Source organism: Equus quagga, chromosome 13, assembly GCF_021613505.1.
Source record: "Equus quagga isolate Etosha38 chromosome 13, UCLA_HA_Equagga_1.0, whole genome shotgun sequence".
Lineage (NCBI taxonomy): Eukaryota > Metazoa > Chordata > Mammalia > Perissodactyla > Equidae > Equus > Equus quagga.
This window is the reverse complement of record NC_060279.1, coordinates 16888693-16902978: the sequence shown is the minus strand read 5'-3', so window position 1 is coordinate 16902978 and position 14286 is coordinate 16888693. Positions and strand designations below refer to the sequence as shown.

The 14286-nt window shown below is 45.4% G+C and overlaps 1 protein-coding gene across 1 annotated transcript in view; it reads right to left on the bottom strand.

The window, feature by feature from the left end:
- RGSL1 (regulator of G protein signaling like 1) overlaps positions 1-14286 on the bottom strand; it is a 62955-nt gene that overhangs the window by 246 nt on the left and 48423 nt on the right. The window contains exons 14-20 of the mRNA XM_046684187.1: positions 13399-13528; positions 9847-10021; positions 6707-6845; positions 6338-6462; positions 3999-4108; positions 1860-1952; positions 722-788 (exon numbers count right to left, since the gene is read on the bottom strand). Coding sequence (XP_046540143.1) covers positions 722-788; positions 1860-1952; positions 3999-4108; positions 6338-6462; positions 6707-6845; positions 9847-10021; positions 13399-13528 — 839 coding nt within the window. The remainder of the gene's footprint in view (positions 1-721; positions 789-1859; positions 1953-3998; positions 4109-6337; positions 6463-6706; positions 6846-9846; positions 10022-13398; positions 13529-14286) is intronic.

Sequence of the window (14286 nt, the reverse complement as noted above, 5' to 3'; positions counted from 1 at the left end):
CAAAGAGCATCAGAGTCCCTGAGTTGTCTTCCAGGCACCAGCACTGGCAAATTATACCTGGGCAGCTCCAGGCCCCGGTTGGACTTGCAGCAGTCTGAGAAGGCGGCATGGTTGGTGTGGAAGCCAAGCCTGCCACTTACAGAGGCTGCTGTCTATAACCCTGACCTTCAAGCAGCACTTTGGCACTGCACAGCTGTGGTTTCCATGACCCCTGGGAATACTCCTAGAACCCTAACTTAGCATCAGCCTCACTTTGATGCTTGTACAGAGTGAGTTAGGCTGAGTCAGATTTTGACAGGCTCAGATCCTTTCTGTTCTTATTGCCAATATCCTGCCAAGGAGAAGACCAGCTTTTCTTTCTTTCCCATCTTATGCTGGAGTCCATCTGAAGGACTGGAGTATGAGGGAAGCTGGCAATAAAAGATCATCTGGGACACTTCCCCCAGCAATAGTGTTCTACTGGAAGATGGGTCAGGGGCTCTGACTTCCTAAAATTGCCCATTCTGGTTCAAGGTGGGCAAGGACACCCACAGAGAAACCTTTCCCTAACTTCCCAGACTACAGGCCTCTCCAGAAGCAGCAAGCTCAACTTCTTGGTTCTATGTGCTGAGGAGTGTCAGGATGTGGAGCTGGGTCTCTGGGGAGTTTCTTCCCCATCTCTCAGTGTACACTTGGGCACAGCAGCTCTGAACTGATGAAGAAGACTTCGGCTCATGCCTACCCTGGGACAGGATACAGCTGCACGGAGGACAGCACGTGTCTTGACTGGGTGAGGTTGGTAGATGAAGCTAAAGACAAATACAGAGAAAAACTGCGTCAGAACTCAAGGCACAGACACTCCCTGGAGGCCCCCAGCCTGGGGAGGACCGTCCCAGGACAGTGTCCAGGGAACACTTCCAGGGATGGAGTTGGGAAGTGAGGGTGAAGAAATGATGCTCCAGGGACATTCAGGAGACCTGGTCTGGATGCTGCCATATTTTTTGTCCCGGGAGACATTTCATCTGGATGCAAAGTTCATGATGCCAACCCCATAGACTCAGGGATGCAAAATTGGGAGATTAGGCCGGATGAACCCTAGAATCAAGACTCTAGGGCTGTTTGGACTCCATGGATCATGGGCAATGTTTCCTTGTGGCCTCCCCATTAAACAACAAAGGAACATATGCAAATGGGCAGGCCAGGCAAGCTGGCATTTCACGCCTGCAAGAAGCAGGGACGCAGCATCCCCAACCTGGCAATAGAAGCTGACAACTGGGATAGAAAGGAAAGGCTTGTTGGGAGAAACCACGTGGAAATGACGGCAGGGTTAGTGCTTGGGAATGGGGTTGACCCCTTGAAGATGAAGATGGGGAAGAAAAAGGATATAACATGGCCTCAGTATGGGGGCAGGGACCAGAGTGTTATTCACAGGGATGAGAAGACCACTAGCAGGAGCTGCCAAGAAGCAGGAGGTCCTGTTCCAGCCAGCAGGTGCTCTCGGTGGGAGGGGAAAGGAAGAGTGGGGTGTGATGATTGTCTCTTAATAAAGATCACACACTGTGCCTGGAAACGGGCAGAGGAGCCAGTGGGGATATAGAGAAGATTTAGGCACCCCTGCAAGAGGATATAAAAGAATCAAGAAGACACGATTATTCAAATGAGAGCTGTGCTCAGAGCCCTGGAAGGACAATCAGGAGACCTGCTTCTCATGCCATCTCTGTCACTCAGGAGCTGTGTGATCTTGAGCAAGTCACTTCACATTTTGGGGGGAGGTCTCAGTCTCCTTGCGGTCAATAAGGAATTGGCCAAGCTGGCCTTAGAGTTGTCCTCTAATTGAGTTGTGGACTGTTAAGATCAGTGGGGTTCCAACTCCAACTCACAGTTTTGGATTGAACTTGCTACTGCTTCCCGCGGCTGAGGCCACAGCCACTCAACACCTCTGAGCAAGGTGAATCTTAAGATGGCGTGGTCTCCTGGGGAAGAAGGAAGGGGAGCATTAAAAACCCTTACAGGGACACCCCACAAAATAAATCTTGCTATGTAAGTAAGAAAGCTCCGGTTTCACATTTCCTTGGATTACAGGATGTAAATGCTAGACCTGACCTAAACTCAAACCTCTGTATTGAGATTCAGGGTCCGAGGCTGAGAGAGGGAAAGCAAGATGCTCCAGAGCCCTCAGCTCCTACATGATGACTCTCCAGGCCTGCAACCCCAATGGCCTGACCTCTTAATTCAGGGCATCCTGCTGCCCTTTTCCAACTTCTGACACCAGAAAAGATTTGGGGATTTACTTCCCTGGAGCTCAGCAACAGGAAACGAGCCGAAGGCTGAGGCTCTTTAGCTACCACAAAGGGCATTTTATTGGTGCTCTGAGGGAGCATGGTTCCCCCTCCCCCCCCACCACCACCTGCCACCTGCCACTCCTCTGCTCCTTTTCCTCTTACCCCTCCTCTTCCCTACCTCCAACCCCCCTCCTAAATAAGCCCTTGCACCCACAGGGACATTTTGCCCCGTGTACTGAAAAGATTGCTGATTTCTGTCTGCTGATGCAACATTTCACAAGGCAGAGATGATGACAATGAACAACGTTCACTGCCCATCCGGGCGGCTGCAGCCGGGGAGGTCAGTGGTTTGTTGCTTACTAAGGTGAGGACCCTCTCAGAGGGGCAGGAGCTGGGCCCAACAGCCGGCCTGAGTTGCTTCTTCGACCATTCAGGCAAACCAGAGATGGATTCAGGTCTCAAGGGCCCTTGTTTGAACTCCAAGTAGGCAGTAGGATGCTTGTTTTGGGGGCTGGAGTGGGGGCGGGGGTAAGTATCTGGGAAAATAGGCATGAGAATTGAGCAGGTTTGAGCTGAAACAACAGAATGCTCAGCCCCATCATGGGACTGTGAGCTGCTCTTTTATTTATTTATTTTTTTTGAGGAAGATTAGCCCTGAGCTAACATGTGCTGCCAATCCTCGTCTTTTTGCTGAGGAAGACTGGCCCTGAGCTAACATCCATTCCCATCTTCCTCCACTTTATACATGAGACGCCTACCACAGCATGGCTTGCCAAGCGGTGCCATGTCCACACCCGGGATCCAAACCAGTGAACCCCAGGTCGCCGAAGCAGAACGTGTGAACTTAATCGCTGCGCCACCGGGCCGGCCTCTGGGCTGCTCTTTTTAAGACTTCTGCTCTATCTCTATATTTTGTTCTGACGCTAGTACTGTTCCCAGATTCATAGATCTGTTCTCTTTGGTTCCCAGAACTTTCCACTGCAGAGACATCCAGCCTTGCCATCGCCAGGCAGTGCCCTGTGCACCCTCCTCCCTCTCGGTAAAGCTCCCTGTTGCTCGGGTACCGATCCCAGCGCAGGTGCCGGGAAAGGGACTGAGTTTAACTGCTCTGTGCTGAGAAAACACACACATATATATATACTTACTATTTATTTATAAATATACTACTAATACACAATATATAAATAATATACATTAATAAAGTATAATTAATAATATGTTAATAATAAATATATAAGCCTCTCATAATCACCCCGCCCAGAGATAATTCTATTAACACTTGATGTTTACTTCTAAGTTCTTTCCCATGCTTTCATAAAAACTCTATATATCCACTTATATATCTGCATCCACTTTTCTATTTTCTCATTTAACACTTGAAAATAGATGCTTTTCAAATGGTAGGGTGAATGGAGACAGTTGGAGCCGGGGCTCGTCAACAGCCATAAAGCAGGTCACCAGCTCCATATACGCACTGTGGACACTGTGACCCACACACCCAGAGGCATCCTGGGAGGTCCTGCTGGGGAGCAGTGCATGGGTGGGTACCCTTTTGCTAGCACTGATAGCCACAGGTAAATATACTTTAATGCTTCTCTGAGGGCCAAGTTAACAAGATGCCTATCCCTCCAGCAAACACCCTCTGTGAAGTCTTCAGCTGGTCCTTCTTGGCCCTCACTTTGCCTTCATGAGTCTTGTGTGCTAGAGAATGGGGCTGTGGGTCATGGTGGAACTTACCTCCACTCCAAGGAGGGTACTTGTACACAGGTTTAGGAGGAATTCTTATGTCCTTTAACTTCTTCCCCCTGTACTGGAAGTAAGAGCGGTTTGCCTTCCAGGAACAAAACCTGTGAGAAGAATGGCTTCTGGTCACAGGGAGAAAATCACCAGCCCAGGGGCTAGAACACAAGGGAACCAGGTTAGGACTAGTCCTCTCAGAGAGTGGGGTGTCCAACAGAGGAGAGGAGAGTGCTTGGCCTCAGAGTGGCCCTTCTTCTGAGGCCTCCTCTTTGTCCAGGCCCAGCTCCAGTGAGGGCTTGGCATGGGCAATATCTTGGGACTTCCTTCTGGAATCACCAGTGAACAGAGTCTGTAAAAAGCCTGCTGTACCCAAACCTGGGGTGGGGTTAACCTCTGGGGTGCTCGCTTCATCATCAGACTGTGAGATGCTGCAGCCAGACCATCTGACTGGCCTCCTCTCAGTTCCTGATCCCCGAGTTCCATCCTATTCCTTACTGAGAGCTGTGACCCCCTCACCTTACTCCCAACAGCCTCTTCCCTGGAGTAGACCCTGGTTCCTCACATGAACTCAGACTCACATACTCACTGCAACCTGAGAAGCCCTCGCAACACTCTCCGTCTCTTCCTCCCTGGTCCCTAAACCCTTGCTATCCCTCACCCCTTGGATTGGACCCCTTGGACGTTGGTCTTGGCTGAGACTGCATTTATTTTTTTTCCTGACTTGACTCTGGTGGTCTTGACTGCTGCCCTCCTTCCCCCTCCCCAAGAGGGACTCTATTTGATCACAGTTGGTTTCTCCCATTCCACTAGCTAAACTGGGTCTCCCTCCCATCATAGACCTCCCAACATGCTACGGATGCATTCTCTATGGTGCTTAAGAGGCCAAGAGACCTGGTTTCTAATCCCGGTTTTACCGTTTACCAAGTGATCCTTGGCAAGTCCCTTAACCACTCTGAACCTCAGTTTCCTCATAGGGACAATAATGCTTTGCCCTACCCACCTCACAGTGTTGTCGAGAGGTTCATCTGAGATAATATACATGGGCACAGTGCACAACATAAAACTCTTTGTAGTATATAGGAAAGCAGATAAAGAGCCAGCTGCACGAGGATTAGGGATTCAAAGCCTGTCTGAAGCATCCCTATACTTTCTAAGGAGGCATGAGAGAGAGCTGAGTGCTGACTCAAACCAGGAGCAGAATATATTTCCCAGAGATTCCTGGTCCTCCAGAAAGTTTCAGGATGAATTCCCACTAAGTTCTGGTGTGGAGAACTAGAATCCAGTCTCGAATTAAGTGCTAGATAGCAGCTGGTGTTCAAAAGGCTGATCTGGTTATCTCAAACTTAGATTTTTGTATTTCCTTGGATCCTGTATTAAATAATTATCTTAGAGATTTTAAAGTAAAGGTTGGTGATTGGTAAGTAATCTTTACACTTCCATTTTCATAAAGTAACTTTTTGTGTGTGTTTGGGAGAGGGGAGCCCCAAAGAGCTGGACTCACATAATAATCTAAATATCCCAATTAGCCTGGTCTGGGGACACTGCAGCCACTTGTCCTCTGGTCACCATCACACAGGGCACTGCCATTCACTATGTGGAAGATGTGAGCTGGCGCCACTGTGGACCACAGGAGTAAGGAACCAGCTGAGAGAACCTAGGCCAGACTCTCAGCCCACACCTGGACAGGAAGATCAGGAACGGGCGGACCACACGGCTTGCATTTGTCATGCAGAGATTTTGTTGGTTTTCGTTTTATTTTTTTGGCCTTCCCAGCTTCCTCACCATGTTTTTGTTTCGAGTTAATTGCCACATTTGCCACTTTAACCTTGGGAAATATGACACCAAAAATCTGAATTTCTAGCTCCTCTTGAAAACTGAAATATCTAGCAACTGTGCCTTTAGCAGTAAGTATGGGATCTGGCCTTAACAGAGCAAAACTTTTCTGGCTTTGCTGCTTCCATGAGGCTTGTTAAGCACTAGCATAGTTGTGTTAGCCTCGACAGAACCTCTTCCCAAGTAGCTGGGGTCCACCCTCACCCTTACGCGAGGAATCTACACCTAAGAAAACCTAACGCCCTTGTTCCAAGCAAGTACAGGGAAGAGACGGGAAGCAGGCATTCTGATCCCCAGTCTTACTTGGCCTTCCATCCTCTGATTCAGTGTTCAGTGTGAGAGTGTGAGGGATGGAGGGCGGCGAGGAGAATAAGAATGCGCCCTCTCAGTTCCCACGAAACTAGAGACTGTGAAACAGAGGGCTAGAGGAAGACAGAAAACTCTCTAGAAAGTCAAACGTGTTTTCCTGATCTCGTGGTCCTCGGCTGAGGGGAGATAGTTACCTTTTCCAGAAGTACATAATGACGGGGAAGAGAGACATGACAGCCCCGTGGAAGGTGTTCCGATCTAGGTGGCCCTCTGCAATGGTAGCAAGGATGGCATCCCTCTGGGAGTCAGAGATATTCACCTATCCAAAGAATGGGAGCCTGTCACTGGCAGAGGCTCCAAGGAAGGCAGAAAACCTCTCTTGGCCCCCCAGGACCTTCAAGACCACCCCCTCCCCAGAAGGCAGAAGCTTTTCATGGGGCTGCTAGGTAAAGGACATCTGGCTGACCCACGACTTAGGAAGTACCTGACAACTAGCTTTCAGGATTCTTGTGGGGGAAATGCTTCTTGGCAAAAGGCCAGAGAGGAGCGGGAGTCCCTCTTACCCTCAGCCTTGGAGGGATCTCAGAATGCAAGAATAGCTTTAGGATGATGTTAATTTTGGACCTCAGGAGGATCACATCATTCTCGTTGTATGCCCGGTTGAACAGTAGCACCTGAGATGAACTCACCAAATTGTTAAATCTAAAAAGAGGCAGGAAGTAGGAAATTAGCAAGGAGAATATGAAAGCAGTGACTAAATAGGGTGGCTAGCCCAGACCTCTTTCTGGCCTAAAAGAGACAGGGCCAATCCTGGGCCAGGTTGTGACTTCATTCAGTCAATCATAATTCATCCATCATCAAATACCAATTGGGCGACAACCACATGTCAGATAATATGCTAAGTGCTTCTTCAAGTGTATTTCTGTACCACTAACTCCCTTATTTAGCCCATCCCCTCCTCTTTACCCATCCCAGCCCCTGCCCCAGTTTCGCCTCTGACTACTGCAAGGGCCAAGGGCTGTCTTGCTCTTTCTTTCCCCTCCTGTGCTGACCCTCTCACAATTACCACTACTCTTGGAAGCAACATATTCCTTTTCTTAAAAATTCTTTTTGTTGTAGTAAAATATATATAACATAAAATTTACCAGTGTAACCATTGTTAACTGGTTCAGTGGCATTAAGTACATGCACATTGTTATATAATCACCACCACCATCCATCTCCAGAAATTTTTCCATCTTTCCAAACTAAAACTCCATACCCATTAAACACTAACTCCCATTCCTCATCTCCCCCGGCCCCTGGTAACCCCTCTTGTACTCTGTCTCCCAGCAACGTATTCTTTTATTAACTATCAAGTATCTCTCAGTTATACCTTCTCTCGATTTAAGTACACAGCTTACTTCCCTCAGGCCATTTTAAATCCTAACTATTTTACATACCTGGTAACCACGGTTTTCCCATTATAAGCCTTTTTTTTTTTTTTTTAAAGATTTTATTTTTTCCTTTTTCTCCCCAAAGCCCCCCAGTACATAGTTGTATATTCTTCGTTGTGGGTCCTTCTAGTTGTGGCATGTGGGACGCTGCCTCAGTGTGGTCTGATGAGCAGTGCCATGTCCGCGCCCAGGATTCGAACCAACGAAACACTGGGCCGCCTGCAGCGGAGCGCGCGAACTTAACCACTCGGCCACGGGGCCAGCCCCCATTATAAGCCTGTTTTGCATATCCATGCCTTTATTCAATCAGTGGACACTTATTAAGGGTTTACTCTGTGCCAGGCACAGTTCCGGGAGCAGGGGGTCGGCAGTGAACATTGTAAACAGAGTCCTGGTTTCCAGGAGCTCACAAATCAATGAGGGGAAGGAGTTTATAAGTAAACAAACGAATCCTTAAATACCCAGTAGAGTGCTATGAAGACAACAGAAGGGGGGTTGGGAAGGGGATGGGCACTGAGACTGGAACAAAGAGAAAGAAAGAGACAGTCACTTGAAGACTTGAGGGCTGGGGCTTCTTCCCACAGCGGGAGCAGCAGGTGCAGGGGCTCTGAAGCAGGCAGCAGCTGAGCAGGGGCGCGGGCGGCGCAGAGTGGAGCCTCAGAGCCGGAGCAGGGGCAAGCAGCGAGGAGCAAGAGGTGAGCTCCCAGCTGTAGGTAGGTCCTGCTCCTGCAGAGCCCTTTAGGCAATGGGAGGACCTTTGGACTTTATTCCAGTGGTAATCGGAAGCCACCGGAACATTTTAGGCAGGAGAGTGATATAATCTGGTTTACACTGTTAAAAGGCTGCTCCGGCCGCTGGGCAGAGAACAGGTTGTAGAGGGCAAGGGAGAAAGCAGAGACAACGGCGACGGGACTTGGAGCTGCAGAGGCTGTTCATTCTGGTATTTCTTCTGCTCCTCACTTGCCTCCTCCTTTCACACTTTTTTTTAATCTCACTAGCCCCTACTCATCCTTCAAAATTCAGCTCCCAGTCTCCCAAGAAATCATACCTGAGGACTCACTTGTCTGTCTAAATGCACTTCCTGGGCCTGACTTGTCCATAGCACCTATCAACCCACTTCCTCACTTTTTTGTGTGTCTTTTCTGCCATCCCCATTCGTCTATGGGATCTTGGAGAGTAGAGAGCAATGTCTTAGTTGTTTTTTGTATCTCCAGTGCCAAATTCAGTGCCAAGAAAGAGAAAGCAAGCAACAAGTGTTTGTGGAACTGAGCTGAATCCCTCACTGGGGCAGTGGAAGATCTTAAGCAAATGCCCCTAGTGATGTGTTGAGTCACCAGGTGCTCTGCACTTCCGGAAGCACACTGACTGATGCCTGTGGCCCGGTGACGGTACACGCTGGTGGTCCCTTCTCCAGTACACTCACATTTCTCCAACTAGTTGAGGCAGATATTTACTGAGTTAGTCATGTTTCTTCCCCAATATTTTTGCCTGTTGTGCTTGTTACTATAATTCACAATTTATGAAAATTGACAAAATTTGAACATGAAAAGAAAAGGTATTTGTTGTTTCTGTGAAAATAAATCGGAATGCTTTGGAATGTTCCAATAAAGGCAAGTTGCTTTTTGAAAATTGCTATTGAGTTAGGTGTGGCAAGTCAATTCAAAACATTGAAAAAAACGAGTATAAAAATCCAGAAGGATTAAATTGCTTTGCAGTAACCTTTAAATTCTCACTCCACTTTAAGAAGAGAAAAATTGGAATTAGTAGATAACGTTTAGGGTATAGCTTACATAAGAAAAATATGTGGACTTCCAAATAGTGGAATGGCTTTGGCTTTATATCAAAAGTTTGACAGGTGAGTGAATGTACATTAACATATTTTAAATTAAAAACATCTGTTTAATGTCACGCACACACATAATTTTTATTATTATAATTCCTTGCCTTAACTAAAGAACTATTGGTCCAATGGTGCGACAGAAGAGGACCCCTATCATATTAATAAATAATAGGAAAAAAAGTGCTCCCCTTCTTGGGTATAAGTAAGTGCATTTCAATATTGGGAACCCCAGAATACTGAAGAGCTTTTCAGACCCAAAGGAAAGAATGGCGGAAATGGATAGAGTGACAGCATTCAGTGAGATTTTCAGATGGAGATTTTCAGCCTGGCAGGGCTGAAATCACTGTGCCACTTATAGGCTACTCCAGTCTGCAGGGAGGTACTAAGAATGGAAAGCCATGGGGGGAAAGAGAGATGAAAAACTTACTTCTCTATTTCAGAAAAGAAATATAAATCATTGACTGCAAAATTGACAGTGATAATCCTGTGGCCAAATATACGTCGCTTCGAAAGCACTATATCTCCATTTTCAGGGTCCACACTCCGGACATTTGTGGGGTTTGAGACTGGGCGTCCTGATACGTTTGGTGATGGGGAGAGATCTGAAAGAGAAGAGGAGGCAATTCACATCTAGTTTGAGCAGCTCACTCTTAAGCCTGAAGCCTCTGACCTGGGCATAAAACTAAAATGAAGAAAGAAAACTGTGGACCCACCTTTGGTCTGATTGACATAGTGATTCCCTACCATTAGTCTCAATCTTTTACTTCAACTTGAAGGATTGCTGAAAAAACCATTTGATCAGATAGCATGACAACATAGATACCAAAAAAAAAAAAAAAAATCAACTGAGTATTGAAAGGCGTTTTCCTGGTGCTTGTCTAATAGAAATATAATCACACTATAATTATGCTAATCCCTAACATTTCTACAAAGACTAAATATGCAAATGTGACTTCAAAATGGAATGTGTGGTCCTGATGTTGATTATTCAAGGTTTATCAGAGAAGTAATTTAGAAGTAAACTGGGAAAGCAACACAAAGAAAAAGCCAAAACACGAAGAGCAAAGAGAAAGTTCGTCAGGGGGCTGGCCCTGTGGCCGAGTGGTTAAGTTCATGTGCTCAGTTTCGGTGGCCCAGGGTTTCACTGGTTCGGATCCTGGGCTTGGACATGGCACCACTCATCAAGCCATGCTGAAGCGGTGTCCCACATGCAACAACTAGAAGGACCCACAACTAAAAATATACAACTATGTACCAGGGAGCTTTGGGGAGAAAAAGGAAAAATAAAATCTTAAAAAAAAAGAAAAAAAAAGTTCGTTAAAGAAAGGAAAGAGGGTAGGAAGCTGGAGTAGAAAAGAGACAGGAATAAAAAGGAGAGTACAGAAGGTTCGGATTGTGTCTCAGAAAAATAAGATACTTATTTTAGAAAGTTTCTTGACTGGGATATCCGAAGAAATCCATTCATAGGGTTCAGGGCTGAGAAGAGAACAGTTCGGGGTTAGATCTGACAAGTAGATCCTAGTTAATTGCCTGGCTGGATTTAAGGAAATTGTCAATCAGCTCTAGAATTTACTATTCCTCCCATAAATCATTTATTCTGGATATTTGTTCAGGAATAACTGATGTGGACGTGGTGCCCCCTATGGTGTAAATGGGATTCCTTTCAGTGCAGTGTTACCTATAGGATGGGAGGGTCACCTCAACGTTCAATAAACACCTAGCACCTTTTATGTCCCAGACACTGTGTTAGGTGCTAGGGTTATAGCACTGAACAAGACATAAGGTCCCTCCTTACTATCTTACAATCTTTCTTTTTTTATCACTTAGATTTGAGTTTAAAGGAAAAAAAAGGTCTGGATAACAGCTGAAGTTGATATGATAGTCAGGGATTTTAGGAAAAGAGGGTGCTAAACCCACCCAAGAAATCTTGGAGCAGTGGATGCTTGTAGACTCTCTGTGGTAGGGGAGGGAGAGTCTGATTTGTATCATTTGTCGATTTCTATAGTAAACACTCCCACCATGATTGATTTCTGAAGCTATCGTTGGTTTGTCAACTTGCTCACAAAATTCCTGAATATCTAACAGTCGGCTCTCAATTAGGCTAAAGTTGTCAGATTGATTTTGTTTTTTTTAAAGCAAGATCTGGCTATATGCTGGCTGTAAGAAAAGCACTTTAAATGTAAGCCATAAATGGGCCGTAAGTAAGGAATAGAAAAAGATACATATGCTAACGCAGTAGTACAAGGAAAACTGGAGTGACTAACATCAGAAAAAGTAGATTTCAGAGAAAAGAATATTACCAAGGATAAAGAAGATCCTTTCATAATAATAAATGGGTCAGTTAATTGGAGGATATAATGATCCTAGAAAAAGCTAAACTATAGCGATGGAAAGCAGACCGCTGGTCGGGTAGATCTCCGCCTGAGCTGCAGAAGCACGCCTGTTCTTGGGCTCTCAGGCAACGCAGGGGATGTGGGAAGTGGAAGGAGGGTGAAACTGGACTTCCTACATTCTGCAGCATAATGGTTTGAGCTGATTTTATTTAAAAGAAGAAACAAAAGAGCTAGAAATATTCCTAAACTCTAAATGTTTGTCTGTGAAGCAGTTGATAAAACATACGTTCAAAAACGTTTTGCACATTAGAAAACATAATAATAACAATAAAATTCCAATAGAAAAATAGACAAAGGACATAAACAGTTCAAAAAAGGCAGCAGATGACCAATAAAGAGTTCAATTACTAAAAATACATAGGAGTGCTACATTAGTTTTTATCTACCAGATTGGCAGTTTTAAAAAAATGTATAATATCCCACGTTGGTGACAATGTGAGGAATCCGCACTCATTTATACTGTTGGTGAGAGTTTAATTGACACAGGTTTTTAGAGGGCCAAAATTTAACTATTTTTAACCATTTACCCATTACTTCCATCTGAGGAATTTATTTCATAGAAACATACAATTGCAAAATTTGTGTTTTACAGCCTTAACTGAGAGTTAGAACTGCTCAAAAGTCATCAGAGAGATGAGCTCTGTCGCTATCCATCCCTACTGTCTCATTTCAGGCGCTTTCCCCATCTCATTCATCTTTAGTCCAACTAGCCTGATTTCAGTTCTTGAATGGCACCGTCTTCTTTCTTATTTTAGGATAAATAAAATAAATCTTGTTGCTCGTTCCTGAAAACTCAACTTTATGTCATTTTCTGGGAGAAGTCTTCCTGGATCCTCCCCCTTGACTAATTAGGATCTCCCTGTGATTATCATTGGGGTCACTTGTCACCACTATATAATATTAGCAATAATACTAGCTAACCCTTTTATAGCCCTTACTATTGCCCAGAATGTTCCAAGGTGCTTTACATGTATTAACGCACTTAATCCTCACAACAACCCTAGGGAATAGGCACAATTATTACTTCCATTCTACAGATGAGGAAAAGGCACAAAGTCACTTTCGAAAGGTCTTTCAGTTAGAAAGTGGCGGATTCAAACCCAGGCAATCTGGCTCCACCATCTGTGGCTCTTAGCTTCTGTCTTGCCCTCAAAACTGTAGGTGCCATGAGGGAAGATCCTATGCTGCATGTTCATTACTCTATCCCCAGCTCCTGGCAAAGCGCTTGCCACATAGAGGATTCTCACAAAGTGTGTTCAATGAATGAATGAACGAATGAATGCAGTAGTTGAATAAATCCATACTACGGACAAAGGATACAAAGACAGGTTTGCAGAATGTAAGATCTCGCAGTGCTTTAGACTAGTCATTCTTCACCCTTTCTGGCTCCCTGAGCAGAAGCCACTGGGCACATGTCCTCTCTAGGCAGTCCTGGGCTTGGCTTTGCACCAGGACCTGGGGTTCTTGCTAGACTGCAGCTAACACAGGCTTGACACAAAGCAATAAGCTTGCAGCTTCTAATCTGGGCTAACCCTTGTGGCTGGAACATCAACAGGGAAAGGGGGTAAATTAGACATGTGACTTACTTTCCTTGCTATTGTGTACTTCTAAGTGAAGATAGTCTTCAAATTCCTGGCGTTTGCTGGGATTAGACATAAATCTGCGGTAGTTGCAAAAGCTCTTGATAAAGCTGATCATTCTCAGCCAGCCTCTCATCTGGGGAAAGAGAGGGGGATATGACTTATTCATTAGTATAGCTGCTGTCCACTGAGAGTCTGTATGTGCCAGAAACTTGACATTCATTACATTTAATCCTCATAACACCTCCTTTATAAGGAATAATTTTTAACTCCAATTTAAAGGGGAGGAAACTCAGGTCAGAGAACTGGTGTAAACTTTTCCAGACTAAGTGGCTGGTGGACGGAAGATTCCGCTCCAACCAGGTGTGGCTGCGGGCATTGGCAATGCTCCTTCTACCATTGTCTTTCAACAGTGAAGATTTGAGGTGCTGAGATTGGGAGAGGCAGTGTGAGAGCTAAAAACAGGAAGCAACAGAGGACAGAGAGGAGTGTGACTCAGAAGAAGGGAATAATGGCTCAGGCAGATTCTGCCGTGTTGAAGAAATAAGGAAATGAGTAGAACCATTTCTAAGCATTGAAAAAAGAAAAATATAATTATATGCACATTCTTACACAGCACACACCCACGCACACAAATGCCTTTTTTAAGTGTCTTCATCCGTTTCTTAATAGATACCCAGTGACCATTCTCCAGTTCATTTGCCCTCTGAGAAATTGATGTTTAGAGCCAGAAAAAATCTTGTTGATCAACTAGTTCAGTTGTCTCATTCTACAGAGAGGAATCTCAACGTAAACAGTGGTGAAGTTAAAAACCCCACTGGATTTAGGATCAGAAACTTTGAGCCTGGAGCCTAGTTTTCCCCTCGTCGTGTAATTTGGGTCAACCTACTTGAC